The sequence below is a fragment of the Podarcis tiliguerta genome (genome assembly GCF_965153285.1).
Source record: "Podarcis tiliguerta genome assembly, chromosome: 1".
Classification (NCBI taxonomy): domain Eukaryota; kingdom Metazoa; phylum Chordata; class Lepidosauria; order Squamata; family Lacertidae; genus Podarcis; species Podarcis tiliguerta.
In genome coordinates, this window is record NC_139534.1 from 62,273,520 (window position 1) to 62,293,011 (window position 19,492).

General features: G+C 43.4%; 1 protein-coding gene across 4 annotated transcripts; it reads right to left on the bottom strand.

The window, feature by feature from the left end:
- Positions 1-1,825: 1,825 nt before the first annotated feature.
- LOC310670274 (cytosolic 5'-nucleotidase 1A-like) lies at positions 1,826-14,527 on the bottom strand. Of its 4 annotated transcripts, none has more exons than XM_083425350.1 (7): positions 14,251-14,527; positions 11,888-11,941; positions 9,523-9,690; positions 8,670-8,799; positions 5,104-5,226; positions 4,165-4,343; positions 1,826-2,548 (listed from the first exon to the last, which is right to left on the bottom strand). In XM_083425350.1, the coding sequence occupies exons 2-7, from the start codon at positions 11,930-11,932 to the stop codon at positions 2,246-2,248; spliced, it is 948 nt and encodes a 315-aa protein (XP_083281476.1). In that variant the 5' UTR covers positions 11,933-11,941; positions 14,251-14,527; the 3' UTR covers positions 1,826-2,245. The 4 variants fall into 4 exon arrangements, with proteins under 4 accessions (XP_083281476.1, XP_083281475.1, XP_083281478.1 ...); XM_083425349.1 differs by having other exon boundaries at positions 11,888-11,946; positions 14,251-14,419; XM_083425352.1 differs by having other exon boundaries at positions 11,888-11,965; positions 14,251-14,414.
- Between the last annotated feature and the right edge of the window lie 4,965 nt (positions 14,528-19,492).

The window sequence follows — 19,492 nt, forward strand, 5'->3', positions numbered from 1 at the left end:
AGACTCCTGTCTGAAACTCTGGATAGCTGCCGAGAATCACTGCCGACAATACCGAGTGGGTTGGGCCAATGGTCTGGTGCTGGGTATAAGCTAGTTTTCTGTGTTCTTTGTTCTTTTGTGTGCGAGCGAGTGGGAAGTCGAAAGAGTAGTCAAACTTGCAAATGCTAAAATATGGACAGGGATTCCATACAGGGTATTTTTTAAAAAGAGACCTATCACAGACATTGACAGGTTGTTTCGAGGTCAGAGGGGGAAAAGGAATGTTATATTCACAAGCAAGCAAACAAAGAATAATCTTGACTGTACTAGAAAGAGCAGGGATAGGCCAAACCAGTGGTTTTCAACCAGTGTGTCGTGGCACCCTGGGGTGCACTGAACGAGTCTGGGGTGCTGCAGGCAACACTGGCCTCTGTCCCTCTTTCCTTCCCTCCCTCCTCTGATGCCTCCGCCTCCCAAAGGCTTGCACAGCTGTTTATTGCAGTAGCCCTGACTATAAGCTCTGCAGGCAGCACCTCTCTTTGGGGTGGGGGGTGGGGCAGCTTAGAGACCAGGGATGGCGGCAGCGGCTGCCCAGAGGACTCCCAAGGAGAGAGGAGAGGAGGCTGATGGAACACTAAGGTTACCAGATTTTTTTTCAATGAATCTGGGCACCCTTTTCAACTTCAATGGATTTTGTATAGGGATTGATTTGTAAATCTGCGGACTGTCCGCGGGAAACAGGGACGTCTGGTAACCTTATGGAACACTCCGCAAGGGAGGGTGTTCAAGAAAGGTCAAGAGGCGGCCAGCTCTGCAGGCGAGGGGTGACATAACTGGGCTCCTGAGCCCCACAGGAGTGCTGCAGAAACAATGTAGTTGGTCAAGGGAGTCCTGGACTCAAAAAGGTTGAAAATGTCTGGGCTAAACCATGCCTGCTTTGGTAGAGAGCTCTGTGCTGCCCTCGTGTGGATAACATTGGTATAAACAGATTGGCCAGTTTTAGATTCTGCACCAGTTGCCCCACTTAAAGTCAACATTCCACTGACCTCAGCAGAATTCTGGATGTGGTTGAATAAGGCACTCATGTATGTACTCTCTCATGATGAACCTTTGATGCTTCTGTTTGCAGTTCCTTCCAGGCTGTAATAATAAACCTAATGTAATACTTGCTAATATTTTATTTGTCCCTAGGGGCAAACAACTTCCTTCCCCCCATTAAAGCTGCATTGGAGGATTTTTACCATTGCATGTTATTGAGCTTTCTAGGCCCTTAATAACCCTAATTTATTTATTTTTAAAAATCTATTTCCATGTGCACTAACAGAAACTTTCTTCCCCGGATAAATAGCAGGTGCTTTTTGGGGTGGGTGGATTTTCATTGGGACGGTAATGTGGGACTGCCTTGTCGCCTCCGCTTCTGTGCACCCAGAAAATCTGTGCCAGATGTCTGAGGAACCTTCTGAATCTTGGGGAGAGGTGAGGGGGAGGTCCTATTGCATGAGTGGAAGCAGAAAATTCAACATTTTGGGAAAGAGTGCAACAATCACCACAAGCGTGGACTACCTTAGAGCCACCCTTCCCTCCTTTCTCAGAGGTGTGGTTCCGATGGTTATTATTGTTTTGCTGTGTTATTATAAATTTGTTTTTGTGGTGTTTGTTTGAAATGTGTCCTTGTTTCTTTGTTGTAAGCTACTTTGAGCATTTTTTTTGTGGAAAAGTGGCATACAAATAAAATGACTCAATGATGAGTTCAGTGAAATTCTGGGGAGATTAGCTTATCTCCTGCATTTATACCTTAGGACAATTTCACCATTATATTTCTGATCAGTGCCATTTTAGCTTTGTATTTTTAAAAACCCACTATTTTTATTTCTGCTCTTTTTGCATACACATATATAAAATATTAAAGGAACAGCATTTAAATGAAAATGCATTTTAGTGCAATAAAAAAGGCTAAAAACCCCCAACAATCACTCTGCTTTTTTTCTAGTCACCATTTAGCTATCAAGTTAATCTGTTATACTTCAGTCATTGTTCCTTTATGAGCTTTCCGCTGTTCAAGTTAAATGGGTCCATATATTTGAATTTGTTCAGAATATATCGCAGCAAAGCAGCCAACACTGTATCTTCATGCAGCAGTTTTGTTCCCTTGGTCCCTAAATGTAGTCAATGCCGTTTCAACTTTGTCCTGTCAGTCTGAAGCTTTGCCCAGCCATCCTTCAATTTGTTCAATCACCACAATATTGCGGCCATGATGTGGTCCCTGTCAGCAGTCACAAAGAACCAGGCCAGAGGGTATGCCAACTTTCTGGGCACCCTGGATATTGTGAAGACCATCGTCAAAGAAGATGTGGGGCTGAATCTTGGAGAGTATGGGGTCTTTAGGTGCTCCATCCATGAAGAAGGCCTCATCAATTGCCAGGCCCCATTCCCGAAGCGTTTTTATGGCCCGGATGCCCATGTCACGGCCACTGCGGGCAGTTACCAAGTAAATGCGGATGGGAGAGTCCTCTTTGCCAAATTTTTGGCGCATCTTGCCAAGATGCAAAGCAAATGCTTTCATTGGGCCCTGTAAAATACAGTAGACAAAAGAGGGAGGCATTATATTATTCCACAGAACAGTAAATTATAAACCAAACAATTCTATTCAGAGAGGGACAATAGGATTCTTGGGACCTTGTTTTTTATTTTTTTTTAAAAGTATAATGTAAACCACATGGGTTTATCTTACTTTATCCAAGTGATAACATTCAAGGAGTGATTATAAAAATGGCAAGTTTTTAAAGAAGTCACTGTATATGTGATCATTTTATCAGGGCATGGGAGAAGAGTTTTAAAGTGTACGTCGGCTGTCTGACTTTAGCATTCACTAGATCAAAGTACAGAAACCAGAGAAGATTGCTTTGTAAAGATAGATCAATGCGGCAAAGCCCCATCAAAAGAATCACCTTCCTGGCCACTTCAGTCCTTTGAATTGGGTGGGGGAACTGTGGCATTTCAAAGAGTCAACTGACAGGTGAATATGTGTCATTTGATGACTTGCAGTTGAACATATTCATCGCCTCCATTGAAAAGAATCAGGTTTGAGATAGTGCCAGGTGATAGGAAAACTGTCAGACACATCATCTGTAGTCGTCAGGTAATGAGCATGCCTGTGTGAATTCATCCGTCATCTCTCAGGCCTCTGCCAGTCAGGACCCATCATGCCTCTAGTGCAGCCTCCCCACTTCCACTAACCGTACAAATATGAGCCTTGCTGCTGTTATCTACACTCTGGTAACCTGGTAGTTGAATTACTGCAATGCATTATATACATGAACCTGCGTTAGGAAATGGTTTGGAAACTTCACTTGGCCAAAACAGGGCAGCTAGGTTATTACTGGGGAGTGGTAAATATGATCGTATTACACCAGTGCCCCATGATTTGGAAGCCACCCACAGTGACTGGGGCAACCTAGTTAGATGGATGGGGTACAAAATAAAAATAAAAATAATTAATATTAGCAGCAGCAGCACCATACCTTCCAACATTTCTCCAATGAAAATAGGGATTCCATGATAATAGTTTTATTTTTTTATACCCCATTCATCTGACTGTGTTGCCCCAGCCACATTGGGCAGCTTGCAACATATATAAACACATAATAAAACATGAAACATTTTTTTAAAAACTTCCCTATACAGGGCTTCCTTCAGATGTCTTCTAAAGGTTGCATAGTGACTTATCTTCTAGGCTCAGGGGTCGCATAACTCCATACCCTCCAACATTTCTCCAATGAAAATAGGGACTTGCTAAGGAAAAGTGGGACATTCTGAGATCAAGTCAGAAACCAAGACGGCCACTGTAAATCTGGGACTGTCCCTGGAAAATAGGGACACTTGGAGGGTCTGCTGCACTGGCTCCCAATCTGTTTCTGGAACTTTTAAAGCTCTGCATGGCTTCAGGACAGGCTACTTAAAGGATCATCTTCTCAGCAGTTGGGTATGTGCAGCTGCATGAGCAAAGCCCATCGACTTAAGCATAACCCTGACCTTGCCACCTCACCCTTGCTCAAGATCTCAATAGCTAGTTATATCGATTCATATATATTATAGAAATGAGTCTTAGAGGGAGAAATCACTCATACACCTAGTGGGGGGTAGGAATGGATGCAAGTAAAGGGTAAGAAAAGTAAGCAACCTCACCTCTCCCATGGGCACACTTTCCATCCTTCTCTCATACTCTACAGCCCCCTCCAGCCCCTTCTCACGAAAGACCCGCTCCGTCTCGTCTGAAAAGAGTACAGCATCACCATCAAAGACGACGCGCAGCTGGGTGCTGGGAGCCTGTATCTCCTGCTGGAAGATGAGTGCTGCTGAAACTCCTGTATGACAGAGAGACGGTTAGATTGCCTGCCTGGAAGTGGTTCAGCAGAGGATGCATGATAGACACAGCTTGGGCTAGGCCCCAATTTAAATATCCTATTCTCTGGCATGAAATGATCTCCTGAGGTTAAGCAGACACAGATGTGGTGTATCTCTGGAAGTGACAGATGTGAGGCATGCTCTGTTGGTTCACAGCCTGCTCATGACTATTAAAGCTTTTAGATGTCACAACTGACTGCTTTATTTTTTGTTTTATTTTGCTGTCAGCCTTCAAAGGGAGGAGGACAGGTTGTCTTTGATGCAGCTGCCTTGTCACAACAACAGGCTCCAGGGGGAAAGCAGAAGAGACGAAGCAGTCTTGTCTAGGGTTGAAGCCTCTCTCCCACTTTCTCTGCGCACTAGCTGAACAGGTCAGTGTTTCCTCAAGTTGTCTGTTCAGAAGTGTGGGGAACATTGCAGGGAAACGCTATTCCTCTTCAGAAACGAATGTGACTTTCCTCACAATCACACTACTAGAGGAACTTACAACACTAAACAATGACACCAACTGGGATTTATCCTGGGTACAAACCCACAAACAGCATTTCGGAGCGAGAGAGCAAGCACATTTCTCTGTTGTTTGAACTTGATGGTGCACAGATAATTTTGAGAGGACATATGGAAGGAGAGATGGTAGGCCCAGGACATAAAATCAAAGCAATGTCAACAAACTGTAACAGGAACTTTTTAGGCGAAAGAAAAGAAGAAATGGAAACAAACCTCTCTGAAGCGCATTGCACACATCTGTCTTGTCAGCTGAGAGGAAAAGCTTCACATTGTGGGTTTTCAAGTACTGGGTAGAATCTTCATCACTGACAAAACAAAACTTGGAGATCTCCAGACCTTTAATCCAGGGGCAAATAAATATTGTGCGGTCAGTTGTAAAGGGGGGACTACAAGGAGTTTAAGCATATTAGAAGAAAATATACCATATTACAAGGTCTGATTTGCAGGGCTGAACTAGGCAACCTCTTATTAATCTTGGTTGTGTAACACTTAGAAATTGTCACCAGATGTCACTATAGTGCTACTTGCACAGCTAGAACAAAAAAGTATCAAGTCTTTCATTCTGGACCAAACTGGATACAATGTCAATGGCATGTAAGCAATTGATGGGCATAGTGTTTTTTTAAAATGCCAATGTGGGGAGGCCCAAGCAGGATCAGGACTGTTATGCACAGGGAGGGGCATCATCAGTCATTTCCCCGGTCATCACCTTGACAAAAATCACCCCTGAAGTTGGCATTAGCCTTTGGAGGGAAGCTCCCATTGGTGCCCTAGAACCGGCACCTCACAGACTCAGTCAAATCTATGCCCAGTCACAGCACCAGTGTTGGAGTGCATCTCTGATGGGGTAAACATATGTTCTTTTTTAGCCCCATCCTAATATTAAGCAGTCTCTATTGTAATAAAAATCAAGAAAATCATAGGCATTGACCTAGCATTCAATCAGTTGTTTATCCTGTTTAGATATATGTAGGTTAAAGTGCCAGATCAGAATGTGGAAATGTTCACTTTTAATAGCAACTCAATTGATTATTGATTGTTGATTAGTCAGCATTGCAAAAAGATTACCCCACCATCTATAGAAGGCCAGTGTCTGCAGGTATGAGATATGGCTTATTCAATCCAACTTTGTAAGAGTCGGAGAAGGGAGGTGCCAAAATAATGTAATTATTGAGAAATTGAACTTCTTCACACAGTATTGGAACAATAGAGTACAGGACACAATACAGCCCTGCTCTGTTTTGGGATGGATATAAGCAACAGTACTAATTACTAAAATCTATGATTATATTATTCTAACAGCACTGCTGTTCTGTTTTTATAAATACTGTCAAGCATGGCAAAATGATTAAAGTGGTCATACGATTGGAACACCCGCAAACTATTCTGCATCTTTTATTGTTTTCTTTCATTTTCGCTAAAAAAGAAAGAGGAAGGAACTACAGAAAGTTGTGATTTTCAAATGGTGGGTTTTTCTACATTTGATGCACGTGCAGGGATGGGAGTAGTTATCTAAAGCACGTACCCAAGCCCTGAGAGAGGGGTTTGGGGCCCATGAGATGGTGCTGATAGCTTGAGGCAGTCTCAGGCTCACATGCCCTTGCATTTTGAATCTGAAAGTCCCTGTCTTGGTTCCAGGCACCTTCCCCCCTCAGGACTCGCACTGTGGTATGCCCTCAAGGGTGCCTGTTCCACCCATACAAGTCCTGGGAAATAAGTACAGCTGGTTAAACTGTACCTAGGTGAGTCAGAGCGTGAGACCACACCTTGGCTGCTTCCAGGTAGCCTTGTGTTTCTGCTCACATAACTTCACAGCGTCCCCAACTGACATCCTCACACAATGGGGAATAAACACCACAGGAAAAGTGGCAACCTTGCCAACATGTAAATGCAGCACTTGTTCTCTGCTCTTCCCTGCTGCATCCTTTGTCGAAATTTCCCTCCATACTTTTATGTTTGTAGCACATACCCTTTCCCTGAAAATTGTGGGGAGGCTGCAAAGTCTCAGAGCTCATGTTCACAGCTATAACCCAGATGATTGTTAAATGTGTCATCTCCTTCTTGGAGTACATGCCTGGTTCTGATTTTTTTTGGAATGTGGACCTAGTCACAGGCAGACTAGGAAACCATCTCCCTCCCACAGTGGTGAAGCAGGGGTACATACAGACACAAGTCTTCAAGGAAGCTAGTTGACATAAGTATAGACTGAACTATTTGCAATACGAGACACTGCTACGTGTGTTCATTCATGAGTCTCTTCCATCTCATCTCCACATTTACCTGTGTGTGTGTGTTTTTAAAAGCATGAAAATTCATAGTTAAATGTGGATTTAAGCACATATTTTATCACAAACAATGCATTTCAGTACATATTTCATTGCAATGTGGGCAATCCTAAACATACTTTATATAATGCACAAATTTCAACAGATTTTTATACATTCTTTGAGCCAACACAATGACTGTTTCGCAACATTTGGAGAGGTGTGAAATCCAAAAGAAAATTTCAGTGCAAATTTGGTCAGTGCACTGAAATATGTAGGCCAAACAACATTATCCTCCGTCCTGAGCTGCCAGTAAATTTTGGAGCCAAGCACTCCCTGCCTTCTTCACCTTCTGCCTGCAAACAGTATAGTCCTGTTCATATAGATCATGATCTTAAAACAAAGATGGTGTCTTAGGCTGCAGTCCAAACCATATTTATTCAGAAGTAAGTTCCCCACTGAATGCAATGGGCTTACTCCCTGGTGGGATTCCACCATAAGTTACTTACTGGTGTTATTTGTTCCTCCCTACTCCCTGGCATGTATATTGTTGTGAGTTTTTTCACACTTAAAGTGACCTCCATGCATGCACTTTGGCAATATACAGGGACTATTTGTACTTTAAGATCAGCAGGATGACCTGTGTGGTGTGAGGGCCCAGGGAAGTGCATTTTCAGTGGTGATTCTTTGCATATGGAACTCCCTCTATTTCAAGGTGTGTGCAGTCCTGCCTTTATGTAGTGTTAGGTCAGGCACCCCCAACCTGCAGCCCTCCAGATGTTTTGGCCTACAACTCCCATGATCCCTAGCTAACAGGACCAGCAGTCAGGGATGATGGGAACTGTAGTTCAAAACATCTGGAGGGCTGAAGGTTGGGGAGGCCTGTGTTAGGTGATTTGTCAAAATGCACCTTTTTGGTGTGCATTTGGAATACAAGGTTGACTAGAAAAAAGGTCTAATTTGCTGTTAGTAAATTGCTACATAAATTGAATCATTATGAGCTGCTGTGCTTTACATTTTAAATGAGTGTGTGTGATTTTTTAAAGAGTTTACTTCTTTTTAATTCGTTTGACCTTTTAGCAAAGTGTCCTGTGGCTTCTGCAAAGGACAGGATATATATCACTGAAACAAACTAATAAATGAACCACATCTATGGAGGGGCTTTGCCAGTGGCTGCCTGATTTGTGCAAATGCATGAGCCTTTTTCTAGATGACTACTCCAGTTATGAGTCTCCCAAGACACTCAGAAGAGGTCCTGTATAAGCATAAACTAGCCTCCTATTCCATACTAAGTGCTGTCTTCCTAGCACAGGTATCCTGTCCAGTGTCCTTACCTCTTTTCGTTTCGCGATCACAATACATACGGACTCGTCATTGTAATGTGCAGAAATGCAAACGAGCTCATGATGAAATCAAAATTACCCCCAGAAAGAATGAAATTTACAATGAGTGGAAAAAATGAAATCTAGAGGTTTCTGGAAAATGGCTTAACAGTCTTATGCCTAGGACACCTACCATGTTGCTTAGCACTGTTGATGACTCGCACACCACTCTCTGGACTGTTATTGGAGAGGACAATCACGTCAAAGAGCTCCTTCTCCTCTGGGTCTCTTTCAAGAAGTTTCTTGTTCACAAACTGTGCTGCCTGGGGCAGGGAAGAAGTGTCCAGAGGTGTATTACCATTCATTACAATATAAACCCTGGCCTTTAAGGCTATAAGTGGTGAAGGCAAATGTGTTAGCATTTTAAATATGGCTCAGATTATTTGAAAGCATCTTCACAACTCTGAAAGCACAGGTGCATATTACTGTGCGAGAGGGAGTCGTGAAGAAGAAAAACCAGATCTACAATTTTCTAGCAGTTTCGGGGAACTGCTTCTGTCACAGGCAAAACAGATTGTACAGTATTTGCACTGCTTATGGTGCTCTCACATACCCACTCCCCAGTTGTGGGACAAAGCAGTTTTGCAACCATTTATATATATATTAAAAACTGGAATTTTTTGCAAGGCAAAGTATGAATGTGCATGCAAAAGAACACTTATACATTCATTTAAAACATATTTACTGTCTGATTGAAACATGAGGGCGGCAAGATTAACAGACACTTTTGCTGTTGAAATGGGTGGCAGTAGATTTTTCACTTGCACTGTTAATCTGGCATTGCAATATGCTTTACACCCATAGATATGTAAATAATCTATGGGTGTAAAGCATATTGCAAAGCCAGATTAACAGGGCAAGTGAAAAATCTCCTGCCACCCATTTCAACAGCAAAAGTGTCTGTTAATTCTGAGATGAGAATTCTAAAAGACACAGGGGGTCTGTGTTTCACACATGCCTTGACCGAGCTGTTCTGGGCACTTTACCTGGATAAAAGCAAAGGCTGTCCCTGGCTCCAAAGGGTTGTTCTCGTTCGTTTGCTGATGCTTCACGTACTCCTCCTTTCCCTTTGTCAAAAAGATCTTGTGCTCCTTTTCCAGGTTGAAAATAGCCCTTGTTGTCACAGCAATGACCAGAGCTTCCTTGGGATCTTTCTGAAGAGGAGAAGCCCGAGAACAAAGTCGAGGTTTGGCAACCAACATTGGTCAAGAAGGAAAACTGCGCCGAAGGAAACCTGAACGAACATTTGTGTCTCTCCTGTATATTTGCAACTCCTCCCACTCAAAGCCACACTATTTGCATTTAAGACTGTTTCACTGCTATATGTTTTGGCCACCTCTCCTTACACGAACGGACCTGGCAACAGTAATCATCATCCAAGGCCCTTCTTCATGAGCCCCTTTCATAAGAGGTCTGGAGGGTGGTATCCCTGCTTGGGCAATGCTCTCTCCAGGAAGATTTCCCTGGCACCATCTCAATCTATCGTTAGGTGCCAGGATAAAAACTTCCCTTTTGACCCTGGCTTTTGGCCCTTGATTTGAAGGAGTTCTAAATATGTGTGGGCTCTCTTAGTGAGGGGACGCGGGTGGCGCTGTGGGTAAAAGCCTCAGCGCCTAGGGCTTGCCGATCGAAAGGTCAGCGGTTCGAATCCCCGCGGCGGGGTGCGCTCCCGTTGCTCAGTCCCAGCGCCTGCCAACCTAGCAGTTCGAAAGCACTCACGGGTGCAAGTAGATAAATAGGGACCACTTACTAGCGGGAAGGTAAACAGCGTTTCCGTGTGCGGCTCTGGCTCGCCAGAGCAGCTTCGTCACGCTGGCCACGTGACCCGGAAGTGTCTCCGGACAGCGCTGGCCCCCGGCCTCTTGAGTGAGATGGGCGCACAACCCTAGAGTCTGTCAAGACTGGCCCGTATGGGCAGGGGTACCTTTACCTTTACCTTTTACTCTTAGTGAGGCAGGATCTCTAAAGCCTGTCTTTTATTTGTTTGGATATGCTTTTAAAGGTTTTTATTAGTTGTGCTTATTGTAACTGGTTTTAATATTTAAAATTTGTGTTGCTTTCGTGAATATAATCAACAGCAGCAGCAACAACAATCTGCTTATAGCACATACCTCTACCTTCTTGGGAAACTAATTCTCAGAAACATGCATATCCTGGCAAGCTTAAGGCAAGCTATCGCTATAATTACATCCGCTGCAGAGAGCACAGATGTGATGAAGCAGAACTTGAACTCCAGTGTCAGGACTCCCAGCCCATGACTTCAATTTGTGCGCTGGCAAAGGAACTACAGAAAGCAGCCAGACTAGTTTTAGGCATGTTGGAACAGCAATAGGCCAGAGTACATCATCTGGTACCAGCAGCTTGCAGGTTAGGCTTGCTCACTTGAATTGAGTAACGAGAAGACTGTTATTAGCCCTTGTGAGGTACGTGCAAATCTGCAACCTTGTGGTGGTAAAAGCAGCTGTGGGTGGAGTTTTAGGAACCAAATGACTGAAAGGATAAAGGTAGTATTCCTTCTTGTTGTCATCCTTGGATAGAAACCCCTCACCAACAGTTCACAACAGAGATATGACCTTTAGGATTCCCAGGGAGCATTCTGCCTTTGAGTTAGACTGAGCCTAATGGGAAGCACCCTGCTTTGTTTTGGAGGATGACTCAGGATCCAAGGCAACTTCCTATGCAGTGGTACTTCGGGCTACATATGTTTCAGGTTACATACGCTTCAGGTTACAGACTCCGCTAACCCAGAAATAGTATCTCGGGTTAAGAACTTTGCTTCAGGATGAGAACAGAAATTGTGCTCCGGCAGTGCGGTGGCAGCAGTAGGCCCCATTAGCTAAAGTGGTGCTTCAGGTTAAGAACAGTTTCAGGTTAAGAACAGACCTCCAGAACGAATTAAGTACTTAACCCGAGGTACCACTGTATTCCTATGGTCTCTGAATCATAGAATATGCCCAACCAATCTGTTGTTCTAAGTTTGGGACCAAATTTTGAATCACTTGGTTTTCATTTGCCCATAACAGGCATAGGCAAACTCGACCCTCCAGATGTTTTGGGACTACAACTCCTATCATCCCTAGCTAACAGGACCAGTGGTCAGGGATGATGGGAATTGTAGTCCCAAAACATCTGGAGGGCTGAGTTTGCCTTTGCCTGGCCAATAACAGTGGTTCACATATCTCCAAACTGTATTTGTCTGGAAAACAAGACTCCTCAGTGTCTTAGTGTATACTGAAGGGGAAACCAGTTTCATTATGTTTAAAACCGTATTGTGCTTAATTGAAAGAAAGCAAAATATAGTTCCTCCTTTAATATGCTGACTATAAACTACTATAGCTATTAATGCCATACCTGGGTCACACTGGTGTTTATGACTGTGCTTTCGAGGTCTGCCATCTTCCGCTTCTGACCTTGAAGGAGGAGAAATAGCTGAGGCACCAAGCATCACATTACATTCTATCCAGTGGCAGGAAAGGGAGTATTTATCAACCGTGAGAAAGATTGCATATGACACCTATGCCACGCTACCTCTTTCCATAATTTGTAGAAACAGACCTGCAAACCTCTGTGGCACAAACATAACTTTTCATAAACTGAAGATAACATAAAAGCCAGGAAATAGCAACAGATTAGCCACTGAGACAAACAATATAAAACACAAAACAATATAAAAGCACCCGCAGAGAAAGTAACAGAGAGAAACAGAAATAAAAGGCTACCCTGCTAGCATTCTCCCCAAACTGATCTCACCTCCAAGGAGCACACCACAGCCATCACCACAGCAGCAATGGGTGATGCATGTTCTGGAGGCAAGACCTGCTGCCGCCGCTGTGGATTATGCCGCCTGAGGCAGTTGTCTCAGTTTGCCTCTGGGTGGGCAGGCCCTGCATACGAGGAATCTTTAAAAAAGCAACTAAGCAGCCACTCATGAAAGGGAGAGCCTCTGATCACCTCCAGGTTAGACTTTTGCAATGCATTGTGGGGCTGGCAGGGGTTGCCTCTAGAGACTGCACAGTTAACAACAGCCACTTGGCTACGAAAATAGCAGTCCTAACCCCACTTCCATAAGAGTAAGCCCCGCTGAAGTCAACATGGCTTGCTTCTGAGAAGACATGGTTACAGAAGACTGTAACAGAAAAATCCTACAGGTCTACTTAAGTTATCTGCATGAAAGGAAGACCAACTGGAATTAATGGGAGCTACTTCTAGGTAAGTAAGACTAGCGGTCTTGACTGCAAAACATTATTTATTTGCTTATACACCACTTGATTGTAAAACGAAACCAAACCCTGAAAGCGGTTTACAGAAAAGATAAAACAATAAAGTTACCAATAAGATGAATTAACCATAATAACTTATGACTTTTGAAAGGTTAAAATAACAAACTTAAAATTAATTAAAACTCATATCAACTTTCTAAATATCTGGGTTGCCTTGTCTAAGTAAAAATGCTTTTAGCAGGTGCCGAAAAGAGTACAGTGAAGGCGCCTGTCTGCTATCAATAGGCAGGAAGTTCCAAAGTGTAGGGTGCTGCCACACTAAACTATCAAGTTCTTACAGATGTAGAATAGGTATTATGTGTCACCTTTAACAGTGCCAGTTCTGCAGATCAAAGCAGCTGAGTGGGTGTATATGAGGTAAGGTGATCTCACAGGTAAACTGGTCCCAAGTTGTTAAGGGCTTTATATACTAACACCTTGAACTTGGCCCGGTAGCAAATCAGCAACCAGTGCAGATATCTGAGCACAGGTGCTATATGCTGACTAGGCCTCAGTCATGTCAGCAATTGTGCTGCAGTATTCTGCACTAACTTCAGTGCAGAACAGAGCTCAAGAACAAGGGAAGCTCCACATAGAGTGCATTGCAGTAATCCAGTCTTGAAGTAACCAATGCACAAACTACCCTGACAAGGAATTCCCAGCCCAGGAATGACTGTAGTTGTTGAACAAATCGCTACTGGTTAAAGGTACTTCTTGCTACTGTGGCTACCTGAACCCCCAGTGACAGAGCTGGATCCAAAAATTTCTTGGACACAGGAACAACTTGCCCACAGTGTCTCTGTCTTGCCAGGATTCAAGCTCATTTTACAGATCCCTTGGTTGGTTGGTAGGTAGTTAGGAAGTTACCCAACAACTTCCTGTTTTGTTTCTAAATTCTGTTAAACGTCTGCACATTCTTTTCTAACTCCTGGCTCGCCAAAGATCAAAAGTGTGGAAAGGTGGGAATTTTTTGGTAGCAAATCTGATGGGTTCAACACAGGAGCCCGAGAAGACCTGGTAGTCATTTGCTCCAAATCCCGTTGTTCATAGCAGAGCCCTACAAGCCCCGAGGTAAGCCAGAGCTATAAACTAACATTTTGACCTGTGATCCCATCACTGCCCCTACAAGCACGCGCAACTCTGGTGTGGAGCCCAGCTCACCCCAACGGATCTCCTTCCTTTAGCACGCCCCAAAGTTTGAGAGAGAGTGCTTGGGTAAAGAGCAGTAGCGGGGCAGCAGAAATAATCTCTGATTCCTTTCTGCAGAATCCCTGCATCTCCTTTTAAGGGCTGAGTCCGAAAAGAAAAAGAGAACGGGAAGGATCGTCCCGGGGGATACCAACTTCGGCAGCTTCCCGCATGAAAAGTGAGCGAACAGCAAGGATGGCCTGGGTTCCCTTTCACTATCTGCAAAACACACCCATACGCAAGAAATTCATAAAGACCAAAACTCACCAAACGCAAATGCAACTTGTCTCATCCAAAACACCCAGTATTTGAAAAAGATGCTGCCTCTTTCTATCCGGCAGAAGTAGAGGCGCCAGGCATCCTGGGACTTGTGGTCAACGCCGCTGCCTTTCTTCCCTCTTCCGACGACGACAAAGAAGGCGGCGGACTCGCTTTCCCAGCGTGCTTTGCGCTAGCGCGCTGTCAACATCCCAGAGCGGTGGGGTGAGGAAGAGTCTGGCGATGGGTGGAACCATCACGGCGATGACAGGGCATCTCTGAGCAGCGCTGCTAAGGGGCAAAGAGAGGCAAGCCCAGAATTAAATTTCAGGGTTGCCCTAGGCTAGCCTTTCATTTTGGGATAGGCTGCGCATTCATCAGCCGTAAGCCTCCCAAAAGCACTTTTCTTCTCACTGCTTATAATTTTACTACAACCCTTTAATTTTATGGGCTGTAAAAGGCAGCTGTTAAATATAGTCCTGCCACAAACCTCATGAAAATACAGGCTGCTTATAAAATACAGCGATCAACATATGAAGAGAATTTGCAAAAACTGATTTCTTTACCAAGTGTTTGTCTGTGCTCTTTCCTTCATTTCTGTTTTATTTTATTTATATATTTCAAGATAGATTTAGGGTTGTCATCTTTAATATTATTATTTAAAAAATAATAATTCAGATGCCTCTGTACATGTGCAGAGCACCATTGCCTTGAACAAAGCAAATATTTTTTAAAAAATCAAAACAAAAACCTAAGGAGGGGAAATGCCTTTGAATTTCCTCTTTTGACAAGAAACTGCCTTAAAAATACTAACATGCAAATATCGAAAGCACCGGCCACAATGTTTCCATTCTGCTTTTTATGACAACTGGCCAGGAAGAGAGAATTCTGGTAGGCCAGTAAAATTCAGCCTGGTTGGTAATGGTATTTAGACTGTTTACCGAAGGCTGTGCTCAACTCTCACCCTGTTTATATTTCCTGTAAATTCCAGAGCAGCTGAAATGGATAGGAACTTTGACATGGCGATGCCACCCAACTCCATGAGCTGTTGAGTTTCCGCCAAGTGAGTTACAGTCATTAAATTTTAAAATGTCTAGGCTTCATCCTGATGAAATCAGGGTGCAAGAAAGCACACTTGTAAGAAAGCCCCACCTCAGCGTCATGCATACTTCATACACTTCAGACATTTTAAGATCTAATTCACAGGGAAAGGCGTATATGCTTTGTTTGCAGGAAGTCCCAAGTTCAATCTCTGGCTTCTCCACACAATTCTCACTATAGCAAAAGACACACTGGCTGGGAAGAAAACCACATTTTCCCAGTAAGAGGACACTGTCTTTTGAAGACTTGGGAAACGCAATACCGCTGCAACAGAGGTACAGTGGTACCTCGGTTTTCGAACGTAATGTGTTCCAGAAGACCATTCATGTTCTGAAACTTTTGAAAACTGAGGTGCAACGGGGAAATTGAGAAAAATAACATATACACTCAGCGGAAGCTGTTTGACTTCCGAGGCGTGTTCAAAAATGGAAACATTTACAGCGTTTGAGTTCTGAAACGTTCATCAACAGAGACGTTCGAAAACAAAAGTACCACTGTATTGTGCTTTAAGGAGAAGATATTTGAGCACTGCACAACAAAGACACAACAACTGCACTAGGAATGAGTATTACAGTACTGTGCTGCAAATTGTCTGGTCAAGTCTTTGGTCAGTGAACACCTCTGACTTTTTGAAAAAGGATGTGGTACAAGTATCTCTCGCTAAGGTATTCCTCAGCTACTCTGGAGCTTGCCAAGCTTTGTTTGAGCTGCTGTTGCTATACCCAAGCCAAACAAATCCCGGAGGCCTTTAACTTGCAATGCCTTTTGCGTGACACACTCCGCTCATTGCCAAACAAACAGGGCAGACCTTCTCCTGAGGAGATGGGACACTGTCAGAAAACACTCTGACTGACAGCCTTCATAAACATGGCAGCCCTGCAGGCATGCTTGTTGCTTCTCAGGAATTTATTACTTCTCCCTTACAGGGTGGAGTAAAAAAGTATCCTAATTTAGGCGAGATAAGAAATATACAACCATAATGTATGCAAGATGCATTGGGTTTCCGTAACCCTTTGATGTGGCACATTTCAGTGCATCAAGGTGGACCTGTTCCCACACAGACCTGTTTTATAAAGGTTATGGGATTCCATTTTTATTTTTCAAAGTTAATCTCCAAAAGCTCCCTGTTGACTAGTTCATTTTATCGTATTTACATATTTTCTTAGACTATTACCATATTTTTCGCCCTATAGGACGCACCGGCCCATAGGACGCACCTAGATATTTTTTTCGGGGGGGGGGGGAATAAAGGGGAAAAAAATATTTCCCCCCCCAGGCGTGGGGCTGGCGCGGGGGAAGCTCGGGCTTCCCCCGACCCCAGCTCCCAGAACGGGACCCAGAGCGATGCCGAAGCTGCGCCTCCCCGCTGTCCCCCGAGTTTGCTGGGCTGGCGACAGGGAGGAGCAGGCTTCTCCCCCCCACCAGCCTTCTAACAAAGTCGGGGGACAGCAGGATGGCGGCGTTCCGCCTCCCCGCTGTCCCCCGAGCTTGTGGGGCTGGAGGTGGGGCTCTCCAGGCTTCAGCGAAAGCCTGCATTCGCCCCATAGGACGCACACACATTTCCCCTTCAATTTTGGAGGGGAAAAAGTGTGTCCTATAGGGTGAAAAATACGGTACCTCTTGTGTTCTGAAGTATCTCTGTTAGAGGAGAGACATGTAAACTGTTTTACTCCAAATGAAGATTGGGCTGTATATATGACCCATTCACTCCTTATTTCAATGTCCCTTCAATTAGTAATAGTTGAGAGCTCTATCTTTCCCCTCCCCAGATATTATGGATTACTGTACATTTGGGATGAGGAATAAATTTGTTTCAGTTCACATTTAAAGGCAAACCTACCTAAATTGCACTTTCTGAAGCAATATGCACGCAGAAACAAAGAATTCACATTTTCCCAAATTTTGTAGTGCAGCTCTCCAGCTATGTAATGTGTTTAAAACTGCCTAGAGCCTGTCATCTCACCTGTATGCCAGCTGTATGTCATCTACCCCTCCTTATGAACTGGATTTAAGCCAGATTCCTTGGCGTGCAGCAGGACCAGTAGCAAAAATTTATTGTTGCTTAACTTTCACATTTGCTTTGTATTTATGTACTTATTCTTAGAGTGGGCTTTTTTGTTGATTTTTGTTATTTTGAATTTACTGACATATTCTGTATTTTGTATATTTGTATTTCCAATGTTCTCTATTTTGATGTTTTGAATGTTCCACAGCTCATTATGGAAAACCAGCATGTAAGTGAAATCAACTAATGAATCAAAGTGTGCACAGAAAGCATGTATTAGTGAAAACAACATAAAAAATGAATTCCAAAAATGTGTATATTAGAAGAAAGTTGCATTAAGATACTTTTTTATTGCAAACTGACATGAAAATGTGGATAACTGAACTAAATATTAGAAAAATGAGAAACCAAATGAAACCAAATTTGTCAGATTTGCCCTATCCCTACTGTAAATTCACACAAACAGGGTCCCCCCCCCACAACCCTAAATATTTTAAGTTTGACAATGAAACCACTGTTTTCAGGCAGTTATTAGGGGATCACATTAGGAATATTGCACAACATCATCGTGGAATCATATAAGACTGATTTGATTGTGAAGTTGGGTTCATACAGATCCATTTGCAAATATGTTTGTATTAGATAATTCTACAGGAATTTAACCTGAGATCTTCTGGATGCAAAACACACACTCTACCAATGAACTATAGTCCCTTTCCCCTGAAATCTTGGCTGTACCAAAAAGTAAAAAAGAGGAAAATAAAAGAAAGCATGCTAAGGACATGGGTGTTGTTTGAATCCAGTGCAGAAATGTATATGTGTACTTAGATTCATTCGTTCGTTCGTTTCAATATTTATAAACAAGCCTAATTTATATAACAAAACACTTGGTTCACATGAGAGGGTCCAAACTTAGGAATGCCTCAGCTTGAGGACAATTGCATGGAGGGAACTGGATGGCACTACCAAATGGGTGAATTCATCCATCCATCATTCTGCTTCTCTCAGATGAGTTCTATTTCTTATTGATTTTCTATTCTCCAGAAGAATGAATTGCAATTAGAATTGTCCTGGCCACAGCACAAGCACCACGGAAGTAAATATTCTGCACCTGACTGTGGCTCACGGCTGGCTTTCAACGGTTGAAGGGTATGTCTCATGCAAAGCATACCATGGCATGGAGTTAATGATTAAACTGCCTATCCCTGAACTCTGCATATGGAAATAGAAGATTGGGTGGAGCATTACACAGAGCAAATCTCGGAGAGGCAAGAGACTGACTGACATGTACACACCATTCAACCAGTTTACTGATTTGGGTGCTGTGAACTTTATTCAGCATTAATTTTGCTGGAAAGGAGCACCTCACTAGTCAGAAACTATGTGTATGAGTGCACACATGCATGCATATTATTTAGTGAATGCAACATCAGATAATTATGATTTATTAAATATGTATACCACCCTCCATCTGTAGATCATAGGGCGGTTCACAACATAAAACTACAAAATGAAAAAGCAAAATGCATAAGACAAAAGCAAACCAACCAACCAACCAATGTCTCCCTAGAATTTAATCAGCCAAATGCCTGGTTGAAGAGAAATGTTTTCACCTGGCGCATAAAGATAGGTAATGAATGTGGGGAGAACATTCCACAAATGAAGGCCCGTTCTTGTGTTGCCACCCTTGTGGAGAAGGCCCATGAAAAAGGGCCTCAAATGGTGATCACAGTCTCCGGGTTGGTTCATATAGGAAGAGGCAGTCCTTGAGGTATTGTGGTCCTGAGTCATTTAAGACTTTGAAGGGTAAAACCAGCACTTTTAATTGGACCTGGAAACTAATTGGCAGCTAGTGCAGTCTGGCCAGGATCGATGCCTTATACTCAAACTGTCTTGCCCCGTGAGCAACCTGGCTGTTGAATTCTGAACCAGCTGAATTTTCCAAGCTGTCTTCAGAGGCAGCCTTAAGTATAGCATGTTTCAGTAATATAACCAAGAGCATCAGAGCATAGAGAAGAGCAGTTGGGCTATCCTTGTCCAGATAGGGACACAACTGAGGCACCATCCAAAGCTGATGGAAGGCACTCTGTGCCACTGAGGCCACCTGAGCCTCAAGCAACAGTAAAGGACCCAGCTACATACCCA

What these genes read in the sequence shown, in the direction of transcription:
- LOC310670274 (XM_083425349.1), bottom strand. Translation starts at nt 14,275, where the DNA reads ATGAGACAAGTTGCATTTGCGTTTG. An exon ending in CAACAGTGCTAAGCAACATG is followed by an intron (nt 5,227 to 8,669) that starts GTAGGTGTCCTA and finishes CCTGGATTAAAG; the next exon opens with GTCTGGAGATCTCCAAGTTT. An exon ending in AAAGTGTGCCCATGGGAGAG is followed by an intron (nt 2,549 to 4,164) that starts GTGAGGTTGCTT and finishes TGTATTTTACAG; the next exon opens with GGCCCAATGAAAGCATTTGC.